The following is a 13,900-nucleotide window of genomic DNA, read 5'->3' as shown; positions in this document are numbered from 1 at the left end:
ATTTAAAAACACAAACCTAGCTGTTTATTTAATATAAACACCAATAGATGACCAATATGCGGACACACACTCACGTGTGATTGTTTACATAATAGAAACACGTGTATGCTCAACTTTAATAAATACATACAGCACATTGTTTTTCTTTAATTGTTTAACATTTCTTACCGATATAACATGTTACTTTTATTATTCTTCCCTTAGTTTATTTATTTTGTATTTACATTGTATCATAGGTCAAATTTATTTGTTCAGTGTATGTTCAATGGTGTTAATATGTCCTTTGATTGAGTTAAGCTATTTCAGTTGATATTTTATAGTGTGTCTTTCTATGTTGTGATGTTACACTATTGTTTCAGAAAAAGGGTGAAGGTTTGGTACCATTAAAACGTTTAAACCCGCTGCATTTGTTTGCACCTGTCCTAAGTCAGGAATCTGATATTCAGTAGTTGTCGTTTGTTGATGTGGTTCATAAGTGTTTCTCGTTTCTCGTTTTTTATATAGATTAAACCGTTGGTTTTTCCCGTTTGAATGGTTTTACACTAGTAATTTTTGGGGCCCTTTATAGCTTACGGTTCGGTGTGAGCCAAGGCTCCGTGTTGAAGACCGTACTGTGACCTATAATGGTTTACTTTTATAAATTTTGACTTGGATGGAGAGTTGTCTCATTGGCACTCATACCACATCTTCTTATATCTATATATTCTTTTTGGATCGTTTGTTAAGAATATTGTAATTTTATTTTCAAAGTTGCAAAAGTATAACCTCCTCCAAAATATCCAAATATATGATATATAATATGAATGTTGGTTAACTTTGAATATTGTATGTTTGTAAATATTGTCATGTTTGTCTTGGTAACAATCCAATATTTGGATTTTACACCAATAAAATTGCATTTTCAAGATTAAAAAGTATACGTCTGCCGTCAAAGCTTTTCGCATAATTTTAAGAGGGAGTTAGAGAACTGACTTCTCTATTTCTAATACCTTTTAACTGATTAATATATAAGATGATTAATATGCCTGATTTAAAACTTTACTGAAAGTTTTGATTATTATAGTAGCATCTGGTTAGTATGACCTTCAAACTAGTTTACTCTGTAACACGGCGATGATCGACTCAATACAAATCCGATACTTCATTTTACCCGATGATATAGTTTGAATTCATGATCTGATTTTGAAATTCTTTCACTATGCTCCGTTAAGTTTGCCGTCGCACGGAGTATAGCGAAAGATCTGATTTTATTGACTAGAAGGTTGTTTGATTTTGTGTTATGGCCCTTGAAAGTAAAAAAAAACTTTTACAAATCAGATGACTTGTGTACTGATCTTCAGTATATATTTTGTTATGTACCCTTTTATATAGTCAACTGCTCGAGATTTAAAGGGAAGAATTGAAAATAAAGAAGAACCAGTTTAACCCCTCCATATATGTATTGGTAGCAATTTTTTTCAAAAAATCATAGTCATTAGTTTTAAACAGACTAATAGCCAAGGCTCCGTGTTGAAGACCGTACTGTGACCTATAATGGTTTACTTTTATAAATTTTGACTTGGATGGAGAGTTGTCTCATTGGCACTCATACCACATCTTCTTATATCTAATAAACTTTTCTTGGTTAGTTTACTTTAACACCATTACGGAAAAAAACTCTCCTGATCATGCATGCAGTGTTTTCCCTAGATGGTTGTTACACATTGGAGGCCCATGAACTAACTTAGACCCAATTCTTTTAGTCAATCCTCCATCCTTCAAAATATTGTTTGGGGAAAACACGGTTGATATCAGACAATAACCGACAAACAAGTACAAAATGGTATGTGTCTTCAATTCCATTTGTATTGCAAATTTGATACAATCTAGTTTCCCTAGGTAATTGATTTTCTTGTCTATCTTGTTCTATAGCAAAATTATGGTATAAAAATATACTTTAACAAATTTCATACCTAAGAATATATGTAAGTTTCTGTGTATTTTCATCGATACAAATATAATCTTTTATGTTTTTTTAGTGTTGTGAAATGAACATCTTAATGAGTAGTCTTTCTAACTATTTAAGTCCCTTTTGTTGAAATCATAAAGAGTTTTTAATCTCCCACACATTGATTTTACAATACTATACTCCAAATCCATACAAAAACAAGAATATGTCCATAGTACACGGATGCCCCACTCGCACTATCATTTTCTATGTTCAGTGGACCGTGAAATTGGGGGTCAAAACTCTAATTTGGCATTAAAATTAGAAAGATCATATCATAGGGAACATGTGTACTAAGTTTCAAGTTAATTGGACTTCAACTTCATCAAAACTACCTTGACCAAAAACTTTAACCTGAAGCGGGACAGACGGACGAACGGACGAACGGACGCACCGACCGAAAATCATAATGCCCCTAGGTGGGGCATAATAAGTCTTTGTACCTTTCTGCATTAACTTATTTATTCACATGTTCTAGTTCATTTAATTCATTCAAACAACACTAAAAGGTAACCTGCACAAGAGCAGGTATGAAGGACATCTTATGAATACAAGCAGGGTACTACCGTACTACTACGGCATCAAAGTCTTATAGTTATTAAAACGGGATTGCTGGTTTTCAAGTAAAAAAATGCGAACATCATAATCGATAGTATATATAACAGACATTTGATACATTGTACAATATGGTTATCTATATGCATTAAGATATATAAGTTAACGTCAATAAGACAGAAAATCAAACATAAAAGAACCTTTGAAGGAAGGTCTAGATATATTGCGTGTAGTATTTTGTATCGCTTGAATGTATAGTCTCTCCTGAAATAAAACAGTGTAAGACACGAGGACTATGACAGCCTTTTATTGTCAAGCATAGGAATGTATACTTTAAAATACATCGTAGCCCTTGTGCATGTTTTAAACACATCAATTAATTGTTTGAATAAAATTATATATGATGGCCAACTTTACATTAAATTTTAGTGAAATTTATTACTTTTCAGTATTAATACTTGAACTATTGTAAAGAGGCTTCATAAGATTTGTTGAAAATGCCAATTTCCCCTCTCCGCGTTTCAAAATCTGTTTAAATGAACATAGAATCAATTTGAACAATTTGACAATTGCAACGCATATTTTATTTACTGTTTTTGGCACGAAACTATTTCTCCAATTATATATAGATACAAATTTCAAATAAACGTTTAAGTTATCGCTTGGTCTCAAATTTGTTTAAACAACTTAGACAGGGGTAGCATATTCAACGAGTGAATTCTATAAACTGAAGGAGTTTGATTATGAGCGAGTTCTGTCTTTGGCACAAAGAGGATTTATTAATCGATTTATTCTTAAATCTGACAGTGCGAAGGGAGATAATGTAATTACACTTGATAAAAAAACTGTTTCTGTTTCTTGCAGATAAAGGCACTGCGACTATTTTGGTTCGCATATTGACCCCTCCCCTCAGCCAAAAATGTTTGAATTTAGTTCAGCTTTGTCACCAAGGCTTTGAAAAAAAAATCAGAAATTATTAATTACACAAATATAAAAGGGGTTAGGGAGGTAAATATTTACAGGTAACACAACCTGGTCATATTTTTGCATCTAAACACCTATACACCTCTGTATTTTGAATATTTGCGAATATTGTCTATAATTAGGGAGTATTTTATTTTCGGAATTGCATACTCAATGAATTTGTTTAATAACCGCAAATAAATTTTATGTTTGTAAGAGATATGCCAATGCGAGAGCAACATGCAGATCTATACTATATCCCTTTCAGTTTGTACCTCGCAATTTCCTGGAAATCCTTGAAAAGTGCACAAAAATGCATTTGTAAGTAATCGCAAACAAACTTTATGTGTGTAAGAGCCTATAGATATACATGCTAATGCAAGACCTATACCTGCAGTCTATACTGGAATATACTATATCGCTTTTTCATATAACCACATTCCCCTCTTGCTATATGATGATTTATCTTTTGGCCAATTCATTGAACCATTTACATTATATACTTGATTATCCTTGCGTGATTGATTGTCCAACAGGAACAGATATTATGACATTGTTTATAACAAAGTTTCTAGTGGAACATCTGTTACGCGGAACAAATATACGTTGACAGAGGAAGTCGGGGTGTACCCAGAGAGAACCACCGAACCCATCTTGCCACGAGTGAGTTCACAACCTCAGTGTTGACAGACTAGTGAGCATTGTAAATCAACTACTTGGGACTATTCAGCCACTGAGGACCCTTAATTGCAGTTTAAAAGTTTTTCACTTTATCCGAACCCCGATACTAAAGCACAATATCAGAGAATATCATGTTTAATAAATTTTCTTATTTGCAAAGTAAGAACAGAGAACAGCCGATAACCTAATTGAGCACCAAAAGGAAAAGAAAAGAAATAAGAGGCACACATGTGCCTGTATCGCTCACTGGTAAAAAAAATCCAGTTAGCTAATAATAATTTGTAACGTCACGGTACCCAAATTGCACCTATTCAACATAAACAGCTGAGAAATTCTTAAAAGTTTTCTTTAAGACTAAACAATTTGTATTTTAGTTATTTGACATTATACACGTCTTACACAATAGGTGAATATATTCAAATATACACTAAACGTTCACAGTTTATATCAACAGATGAAGCTTTCACTGGAAAAGAAAAATGTACGAAAACGCCGCCATGCGACGTTCACAAAAAGTCATCATTTAAAAATGAACAAAAAAAATATGTTACAAGCATCCCTTGTTATTTTATTTTTAATGATGTGAATTTAAGCATGGATGCAATTTGGGTACTCCTCATTACGGAATCGTGGATAGTTTGGAGGTCGATTAACACCCATTTTTCTATGACTCAATAGGGATTAAAAATCAAATTGGTGTACCTATATAACAAAGAAGGATACGGCTTCAAAATAAACACAGAATGGAAATTTTTGTCTGTATCATAAAAAAACTTAGGTGAAAAAACTGTCAAAATAGGTGCAATTTGGGTACCGTCACGTTATATGGACATACTATAGTTACCCTTTGTGTTGCTGATCATGTTTGCAATTTACATGTTTAAACTAGCTCCTGTAAGTTTCTAGATAACAGCCAAAACTGTAAAAATCTACATTTCAGGGGCAATAACTCCAAAAGGTTGTCAAAAATATGAGTAGTCAGATCTTGTCATGCTGATCATTTTTTGCAATCAACACTTTTAACCTAACTCCTACAGTTTTTTTTAAAATAACAGCATAATGATGCACAAAATTGGAAAAATGTATATTCCAGGGGCAATAACTCAAAAATAGGTAGATATATTTTTATGAAATTTTCAGGGTTTATAGATCCTGCTGATCATTTTTGTAACTTACACTAAAATGACTTTTAACCTATCTTCTATAATTTTAACGATAACAGCCAAAAACTGCAAAAAGATGAGTTCAGAAACAATAACTCCTAAACAGGTAAACTGATTTTTCTCTAATTTTCTGGATAGATACATCTTTTTGTGCTGAACCTTTTTGCAATTTACACTTTTAACCTAGCCCCAATTTTCAAGATAACAGCCAACAACTGCTAATAAAATGCTCCACTGGGCGCAGCTTGATACGACCGCAGAGGTCGAACCCTGAACAGTTGGGGCAAGTATGGACACAACATTCAAGCTTGATACAGCACTGAATTCGGATTGTGATTAAATATTTGACACAGCATAGGTTTCTGACACAGAATGAATGTGGTCTAAGAACTTAAAAATTTTTAATTTTCCTATTCAAACCATATCATTATTATTTGCTTTTATATATAAATCAGAAATAACCAATTTAAAATGGAAAATTTTAAAGAAAAAAAAAGGAAACTAGAGGCTCTAAAGAGCCTATGTCTCTCACCTTGGTCTATGTGCATATTAAACAAAGGACACAGATGGATTCATGACAAAATTGTGTTTTGGTGATGGTGATATGTTTGTAGATCTTACTTTACTGAACATTCTTGATGCTTACAATTATCTCTATCTATAATGAACTTGGCCCAGTAGTTACAGTGGAAAATATTTTGTACAAAAATTTACAAAATTTATGAAAATTGTAAAAAATTGACTATAAAGGGCAATAACTCCTTAAGGGGTCAATTGACAATTTTGGTCATGTTTGACTTATTTGTAGATCTTACTTTGCTGTACATTATTGCTGTTTACAGTTTATCTCTATCTATAATAATATTCAAGATAATAACCAAAAGCTGCAAAATTTTCTTAAAATTACCAATTCAGGGGCAGCAACCCAACAACGTGTTGCCTGATTGGTCTAAAAATTTCAGGGCAGATCGATCTTGACCTAATGAACAACTTTATCCTCATCAGATTTGCTCTAAATGCTTTGGTTTCAGAGATATGAGCCAAAAACTGCATTTTACCCTATGTACTATTTTTTAGCCATGTAGGCCATCTTAGTTCGCGGGCGGGGTCATCGGACACATTTTTTAAACTAGATACCCTAATGATGATTGTGGACAAGTTTGGTTAAATTTGTCTTAGTAGTTTCAGAGGAGAAGATTTTTGTAAAAGATGACAAAAATTTACGAAAAATGGTTAAAAATTGACTATAAAGGGCAATAACTCCTTAAGGGGTCAACTGACCATTTTGGTCAAGTTGACTTATTTGTAGATCTTACTATGATGAACATTATTGCTGTTTACAGTTTATCTCTATCTATTATCATATTCAAGATAATAACCAAAAACGGCAAAATTTCCTTAAAATTACCAATTCAGGGGCAGCAACCCAACAACGGGTTGCCTGATTGGTCTGAAAATTTCATGGCAGATAGATCTTGACCTGATAAACAATTTTACCTATGTCAGATTTGCTCTAAATGCTTTGGTTTCAGAGATATAAGCCAAAATCTACATTTTACCACTATGTTCTATTTTTAGCCATGGCAGCCATCTTGGTTGGTTGGCCTGGTCACCGGACAAATTTTTTAAACTAGATACCCCAATGATGATTGTGGCCAAGTTTGATTTAATTTGGCCAAGTAGTTTCAGAGGAGAAGATTTTTGTAAAAGTAAACGACGACGGACGACGACGGCGACGACGGACACCAAGTGATGAGAAAAGCTCACTTGGCCCTTTGGGCCAGGTGAGCTAAAAAAGGAAAAAAAAATCCCTTCACCAAATATTTTGAACCCCCTTATGATTTATCACCCCCAAACTCTTCCCAGCCTTCCCTTTGTGGTATGGTACCTTGCAGTACAATTTCAGAGAGATCCATACACTTGAACACAAGTTATTGTCTGGAAACTAGAAAAATGCTTGTTTTAAGGCCCCTTTTTGGCCCCTTCTTCCTAAATGTTTTGGGCAATTACCCCCTAACTCAATTCCAGCTTTCCCTTTGTGATATGGAACCTTGTAGTACAATTTCAGAAAGATCCATACACTTACACACGTCAAGTTATTGTCATGAAACTAGATAAATGCTTGTTTTTTGCCCCTTTTTTGGCCCCTAATTCCTAAAATTTTGAGGCAATTACACCCAAAATCAATCCCAGTATTCCCTTTGTGATATGGAACCTTGCGGTACAATGTCAGATAGATCCATACACTAACACACAAGTTATATCTGGAAGTTACAAAAATGCTTATTTTTGGCCCCTTTTTGGCCCCTAATTCCTTAACTGTTGGTACCATAACCCCCAAAATCAATCCCAATCTTCCTTTTGTGGTATTGAACCTTATGGTAAAATTTCATAGAGATCCATTCACTTAAACTAAAGTTAGAGTGCCAAAACCAATGTGTCTTTGGACGACGACGACGACGCCAACGTCATACCAATATACGACCACAAAATTTTTTTGAGGTCATATAAAAATTGGGGGAAAAAATCAATATTTCAGGGGCAGTTACTCCTAAACAAGAAGTTTAATTTTTCTCAAATTTTCAGGGTGGATACATCTTGTCATGCTTATCATTTATGCAATTGACACTTTTAACTTAGCTAGCTCCTATAATTTTTGAAACAATGGCAAGGAAATGCCACAGAAGTTGAAAATCAACATTTCAGGGGCAATAACTCCAAAACAGAGGAACAGATTATTCCAAAATTTGATGGTATAATAAAATAGTTGTTGTTGTGATGACAATTGTTACACTATCAGTTTTTCTTTAATTGCTATAGTTCTAGAAATATTAGCCAAAACTGTATTTTGACTTTTATGCTCTATATTTAGACACTGGCCGTGTTAGTTGATCAACCAGGATAAAAATCACATACTTTAAAGTTGACTTCCTACAGATTAAGCAGACAAACTTTGGTTTCAATCCATTCAGCAGTTTCAGAGGAGAAGATTTTTAAAGAAAAGTTTACAGACAACAGACGGATGAAGAGCTCAAGGTGACCTTAGGCTTTATAGACTAATTTGAAAATTGGTAGATTTCAGGAAAATGTTTCATCCTGCTTAATACTATTTGATAATTTATATAATATCTATTGTTCAAAGCAGAAATACTTTGAAAAATTGATGTATATAAAGATATTATAATTATTTATGAATATAATTTTTTCTGTTTTTTTTTTTTAATCAATATGCAGCATAATCTGAGATTGTTCTGACGACTGATTGACTTGTTCGAATGTTGGGATGTCAGCAATTTTTATTCACATACTAACCCCCTATAGCACAAACGAAAACTATCCCCTTTCACTGCCTATTTTTTGTGTCCTCCTTTGCTTTGAACAATTTATCACATGACTGCATTGTTTTGTTCCTTATTTACTGAATCATTCGTATGCAAACATAGTGCTTGTCAACCTATTTGTGCATACGTTCCCATAATTACAATTGGTTCAAAGTGAAAGTGAGTCACTGAAAATGGTCCCATAGGTCATAAAATGGGCCAGAATATATGCAGCAAATATTAGCATATCAGTGGAACAAGCTTTAAATGCATTTTATTCATAAACATTGATAAAGGTAATGTAAGTACAGTTCACAGTTAAATATATAATTAAATAGAATATATGTTAATAGAACATTTCCATGTTCGGTGAACTGTAAAATCTGAGTGAAAACGCTTATTTGCAATATATTTTTCAAAGCTCATATCATAATGAACATCTGTACTAGGTTTCAAGTTGATGTGACAAGATTTAATGGTAAACTATCTTTACCAAAAAATTTAACCCATTTATGGAATGACAGATGAATGTACAGAAGGACAAACAGTTAGGTGAACAGACCAGAAAACACAATGCCCCCTCTATCTGTTATAGTATATCATAAGTTGAGCATAAAAAACTATACAATTGCAGTAGAAATCTCTTACTTGTGGTTACTGAAGAAAGCAAATTAGTTGTTTCACATTTTTACTGCTTACTGCTTACTGCTTACTATATGTATGGGTTGAGCTAATTTTAAACGCTGTAATGTCATTTGGTCTCTGTTGGATAGTTGTTTGATTTTTGTCAATATCTACACCAAGCATCATCAAGGTGTAAAGTGATGGCAAATATAATTCATACCTACCCATGTGTTAAAATGTCAGAGCATAGAGCATGACATGAAAAAATTATTTCCATTCTAATCAGAAAACTTTTTTGTTTGAAGCAGACCTGTAAGACACCTCAAAAGGCAGCCATTTTGATTTGATGAAGCAAAACTGTTCTAAAAATCTAACCATTTCAGGATTAATAAAGTACATATACATATAAACTTATTTTTAAAATTATTTTATTTAATTTGCTAGCGAGCATCACCGAAAGAAATGTCCATTTTGATCTCTGGAGTAGTAAAAAATACAACACTCATTTCAAAGTTTTTTGTGAAATCACATACTTGCACCACATGTTTAATTGCACGAGGCAACTTTAATAAAGCTAGAACACAGTATGATCATATGCCAGGCTATATGGTAACATATTATGTTTTTGAATGTCTTTTCATTTTTGATTCTTGCTACTTCATATACACATTTGATCAAACATATTCAAACAATAAGATTTAACATTTTTATTCATATGAATAAATAAACTATAAATAATCCATTTTATTGCACATGACCAATTTATTTGAATTAATTCAATAAATCAATAAACAAATTGAAAAGTATCTTTCAGGATCTGCAAAAATATAATTTTACGTTCAATTTTTATACGTTAGTATTCTAAAGTATTGAAATATCTATGACTAATATACTAACATATTATAGATAACAACTGTTTGTTTTGTATGATAGTAAATAGAGAATTTATGAAAAACTGTATAATTTTCATTTTTACTCCTAAAAATATTGTAAAAAGGAAAAGAACCAAACTATGATGCTGGAATTTCATAAACTTTGAAACAGTATGGCTTTTTTTTATATGATTTGCATTCTTTTTGAACATTTAACAAAATTTGAGGTATGTTATATTTATTTTGGCATCAATACTTTTTGGTTAATCTTTATTTCACACACCAAACATTTTACAACCACTGAACTCTTATGAGCATTGACTTAATTTCCTTTCAGAAAGAAGCCTCTTGTGTTCACCTTAGTTCTATGAGATGAGATGTTATCGGGCTTGATCACAGATATTAAATGGAATGTGTCAAACTTCTTTTTTAGAGTCTAATCAGAAGGTAGGTTTGTATTTTTTAACTTCAACCATAACATGATGAATATTTATGAGTTCATTTCTAATCTGCATATTCCTGAATGCTCCTTGAGAAAGAACTTTTTGGAATCTGTGGTAGTACTGTATCAGCTGTGTTAATGCACCCTGAAAATACAAAAATCATAATTAACTGTGGTATCTGAATATTTTTCTATAACACTTTGAGACTAAAGGGCAACCTGAAAATACAAAAATCATAACTGACTGTGGTATCTGAATATTCATCTACAACACTTTGAGTTTTAAGGGCAATTAAGTTGTCTTACTGTTGAGCATGGAAGTTTTATGTAAATTAATTTAATTTTAGTTTCATTATGATTTATTATACCTTTTATGGATCTGACCTTTTATCTATCTTCATGCAAACAGTATCAAGCTACATCTTCATTAATAATTTTGTGGCAACAAACTGAGATAAATCAACTACATGCAGAGAAAAGTATCTTGATCCACCATTCAGTCAGTCAGATGTGTTTTTATAGCATTCTAATTGGTTAGAGACTAAGAATATAACCTTGAATCTCATGAGGACAATCCAAGCTTATCTGTGGCAATCTATACTGCCATTCATGTAATAAAATTTCTCTTATGGTTATGTCCTGTTATCTATTTCCTGCATGAAGAGATATTTCTCGTATCACACTGAGTGGAGTGTGATAAGAATAAGGAATACTAAAAAGTGTTTATTCGGTTTGGCCTATCCTGCAATGTGTTACGATATTGTGACATACCATTTGGCTATTCATTAGACCACAGCAGACTACTTTTCACCATTGCTAACATAGACATGTGATTTCTTCAATGATATACAAAAAAAATGTTTCACCTGAAAATATTCTTTTTGTCAAATTTGATTTCATTTTGAAGAGTACCAAAAGCTTGAAAACATCTCATGTTAATGTTTGATGCTGAAAGTGGACTGAATAAGACAAACTTAAACACCTTAAAAAGACCCAAAAAAAAGTTTCTCAAAATTTTCATTTTTACACAAAGATAATTTTGACCATAAGAGATATATAGGGTTAACATATCTAGAGAACAGGATATCCTTTGATATCAACTCTTGTTATTTATTTTCAATAATAATAATAATAAAGTCGCCACAGGCTCATTTATTTTCATACTGAAATTAAATTACTTTAGATGATATCAAGAGATATCCAATTCTCATTTGTTGTGAAACCTATAAATCTATTTATAGGTATCATGAAATGTCTTCAAAAGCTCCACACCATTAAAAGCTTGTGTAATATTGATCTTACAAGCAGATTCCTTTTTGTACCCTAAGTCATTAACATCAAAAAAGTGATTTCCTGAATCTTTGAATTCAGTATCAACATAACAAGGAATTATTGCATATTTATCTACTTGTAGTATCTGTGTTCCATTTTTGAAGTTAGTAAATGCTCTCATCACTTCTCCATTTATCATTTCTAATGCCCTCTTCCAGTCATTGTTAAATCCTCTCACTATCTGTTGTACCCTTTCTGTAAAACAAACATAATTTATAATGCACCAGATGACTAGCACTAAATAAATGAAATAATGAAGTAAGAAAACTAAATTGATTGACCAATTTTGTTATTACTTATTTTTTTTATTTTTTAAAATTTGGATCTTACAGCATTTTTAGGTTTTTCCCTTGAAGTCATAAAAATTGCTATATACATGGTAGCTGAGAAAATATACATAAGACCTTTACATTTACCTTTAAATTAAAAATTGTGTGATGTATCATCAAAAAACAGTTTTCTTAATACCTCGAAATAGTTTTGTGAACATTTTTTAATACATGCATATATTCATAATAAAAACATTTACAAGCTTTTCAAGTTTATTTTACTAGACTTGCATGCCCAAAATGAAAGTTTCAAGCAAAACAATTATGGACAAATGCCTTTGTTTGCCAATCATAAACACCTTCAACATAAAATTATCTTTCAATATGACCAAATACTCTTATAAGAATATTTTACCTTTTGTCTTTCTTGTTGTTCTGCAGAATAATTTATCTTTCTTCTTTTATCCTTAACTCAATATAAAAGTGACCTTCAAGCCATGAGGAAAATTAGTGTTGAGAGTAGGGGAAGAGAGATATAGACCACCAGGACTCAGTTGAAGCACATATGTCAATAAATGTTAAATATAAGTGTATATCAAATCTGATTTATTTCTCATCTTACAATCTAAATGCCATTTTATGTTTATTGATCTTTGTGCAACCCAATCAAGATGATTTCTTCATATGTCTACTATAAATTGATATTATTTTTACTTGCCATGTCAATGACTTACTTTCGTCACATTTGATAGATTCAGCTCCTCCTCTATCCATCTGTAATTCACAATCTTTAACAAACATAATCATTCCACCAAAGTAAGGTGATAATATCTCTTCTATAAACTCCCCTGTTCTGGCAGTCAGTAATTCTTTAAAACTTTCAGTCTCTTTTGAGTCTTCGGTTGTTCTTTCCTGAAAAACATTAAATTTTATCATAATGACATCTGCTGCTGAAATTGAATATAATAACAATTTTTTCCATCCTTCAACTTAAAATGATCTCTCACATTTTCAGGAAGTACACCCCCTTTCAAAATCCCTGTATCCTCCACTGATCTGAAGAAGTTATAGTATTTTTGGCAAGAAAAGATGTCTAGATTTTTCCATATGAAATAAATGTTAAACTGTATGAAAAATATAAAAGAAATAACAAGAATCTTTAAATATTTTACCAGTATAATAAAATGCTTCGCTGGGGCGCAGCTTGATACGACCGCAGAGGTCGAACCCTGAACAGTTGGGGCAAGTATGGACACAACATTCAAGCTTGATACAGCTCTGAATTTGGATTGTTATTAAATATTTGACACAGCATAGGTTTCTAACACAGAAAGAATGTGGTCTAAGAACTTGATTTTTTTTTAATTTACCTATTATGGTCCAATGTCCAAAATCAAAATACATGGTTAGATTCAGCATATATTCAACTTTTGTTAAAATCAAACAAAGTTTAATTTTGGACCCCAACTGGGCCCATAATCAAAAATTTAAACACATGTTTAGATTCAGCATATCAAAGAACCCCAAGAATTCAATTTTTGCTAAAATCAGACTAAGTTTAATTTTGGACCCTTTGGACCTTAATGTAGACCAATTTAAAAAACAGGACTTAAAATTAAAAATCTAAATACACGGTTAGATTTGGAATATCAAAGAACCCCAATAATTCAATTATTGATGAAATCAAACAAA

The 13,900-nt window shown here is 32.0% G+C and overlaps 2 protein-coding genes across 6 annotated transcripts in view; one reads left to right on the top strand and one right to left on the bottom strand.

Moving 5' to 3' along the window:
- The window catches only part of LOC127728151 (40S ribosomal protein S18), an 821,762-nt gene that overhangs the window by 760,022 nt on the left and 47,840 nt on the right, over positions 1-13,900 (top strand). The gene's annotated exons all lie outside the window — the stretch shown is intronic.
- LOC127728059 (vacuolar protein sorting-associated protein 52 homolog) overlaps positions 9,986-13,900 on the bottom strand; it is a 32,234-nt gene continuing 28,319 nt past the window's right edge. For all 4 annotated transcript variants that reach the window (XM_052235249.1, XM_052235248.1, XM_052235247.1 and 1 more), the window contains 3 exons: positions 12,943-13,120; positions 12,016-12,134; positions 9,986-10,752 (listed from right to left, as the gene is read on the bottom strand). In XM_052235249.1, the coding sequence (XP_052091209.1) occupies positions 10,606-10,752; positions 12,016-12,134; positions 12,943-13,120 (444 nt within the window). In that variant the 3' untranslated portion in view covers positions 9,986-10,605. The remainder of the gene's footprint in view (positions 10,753-12,015; positions 12,135-12,942; positions 13,121-13,900) is intronic.

This window comes from Mytilus californianus, unplaced genomic scaffold, assembly GCF_021869535.1.
Source record: "Mytilus californianus isolate M0D057914Y unplaced genomic scaffold, xbMytCali1.0.p SCAF_2, whole genome shotgun sequence".
Classification (NCBI taxonomy): Eukaryota; Metazoa; Mollusca; class Bivalvia; order Mytilida; family Mytilidae; genus Mytilus; species Mytilus californianus.
Note: the sequence above shows the minus strand (reverse complement) of the source record. Positions and strands in the feature narration are given on the sequence as shown.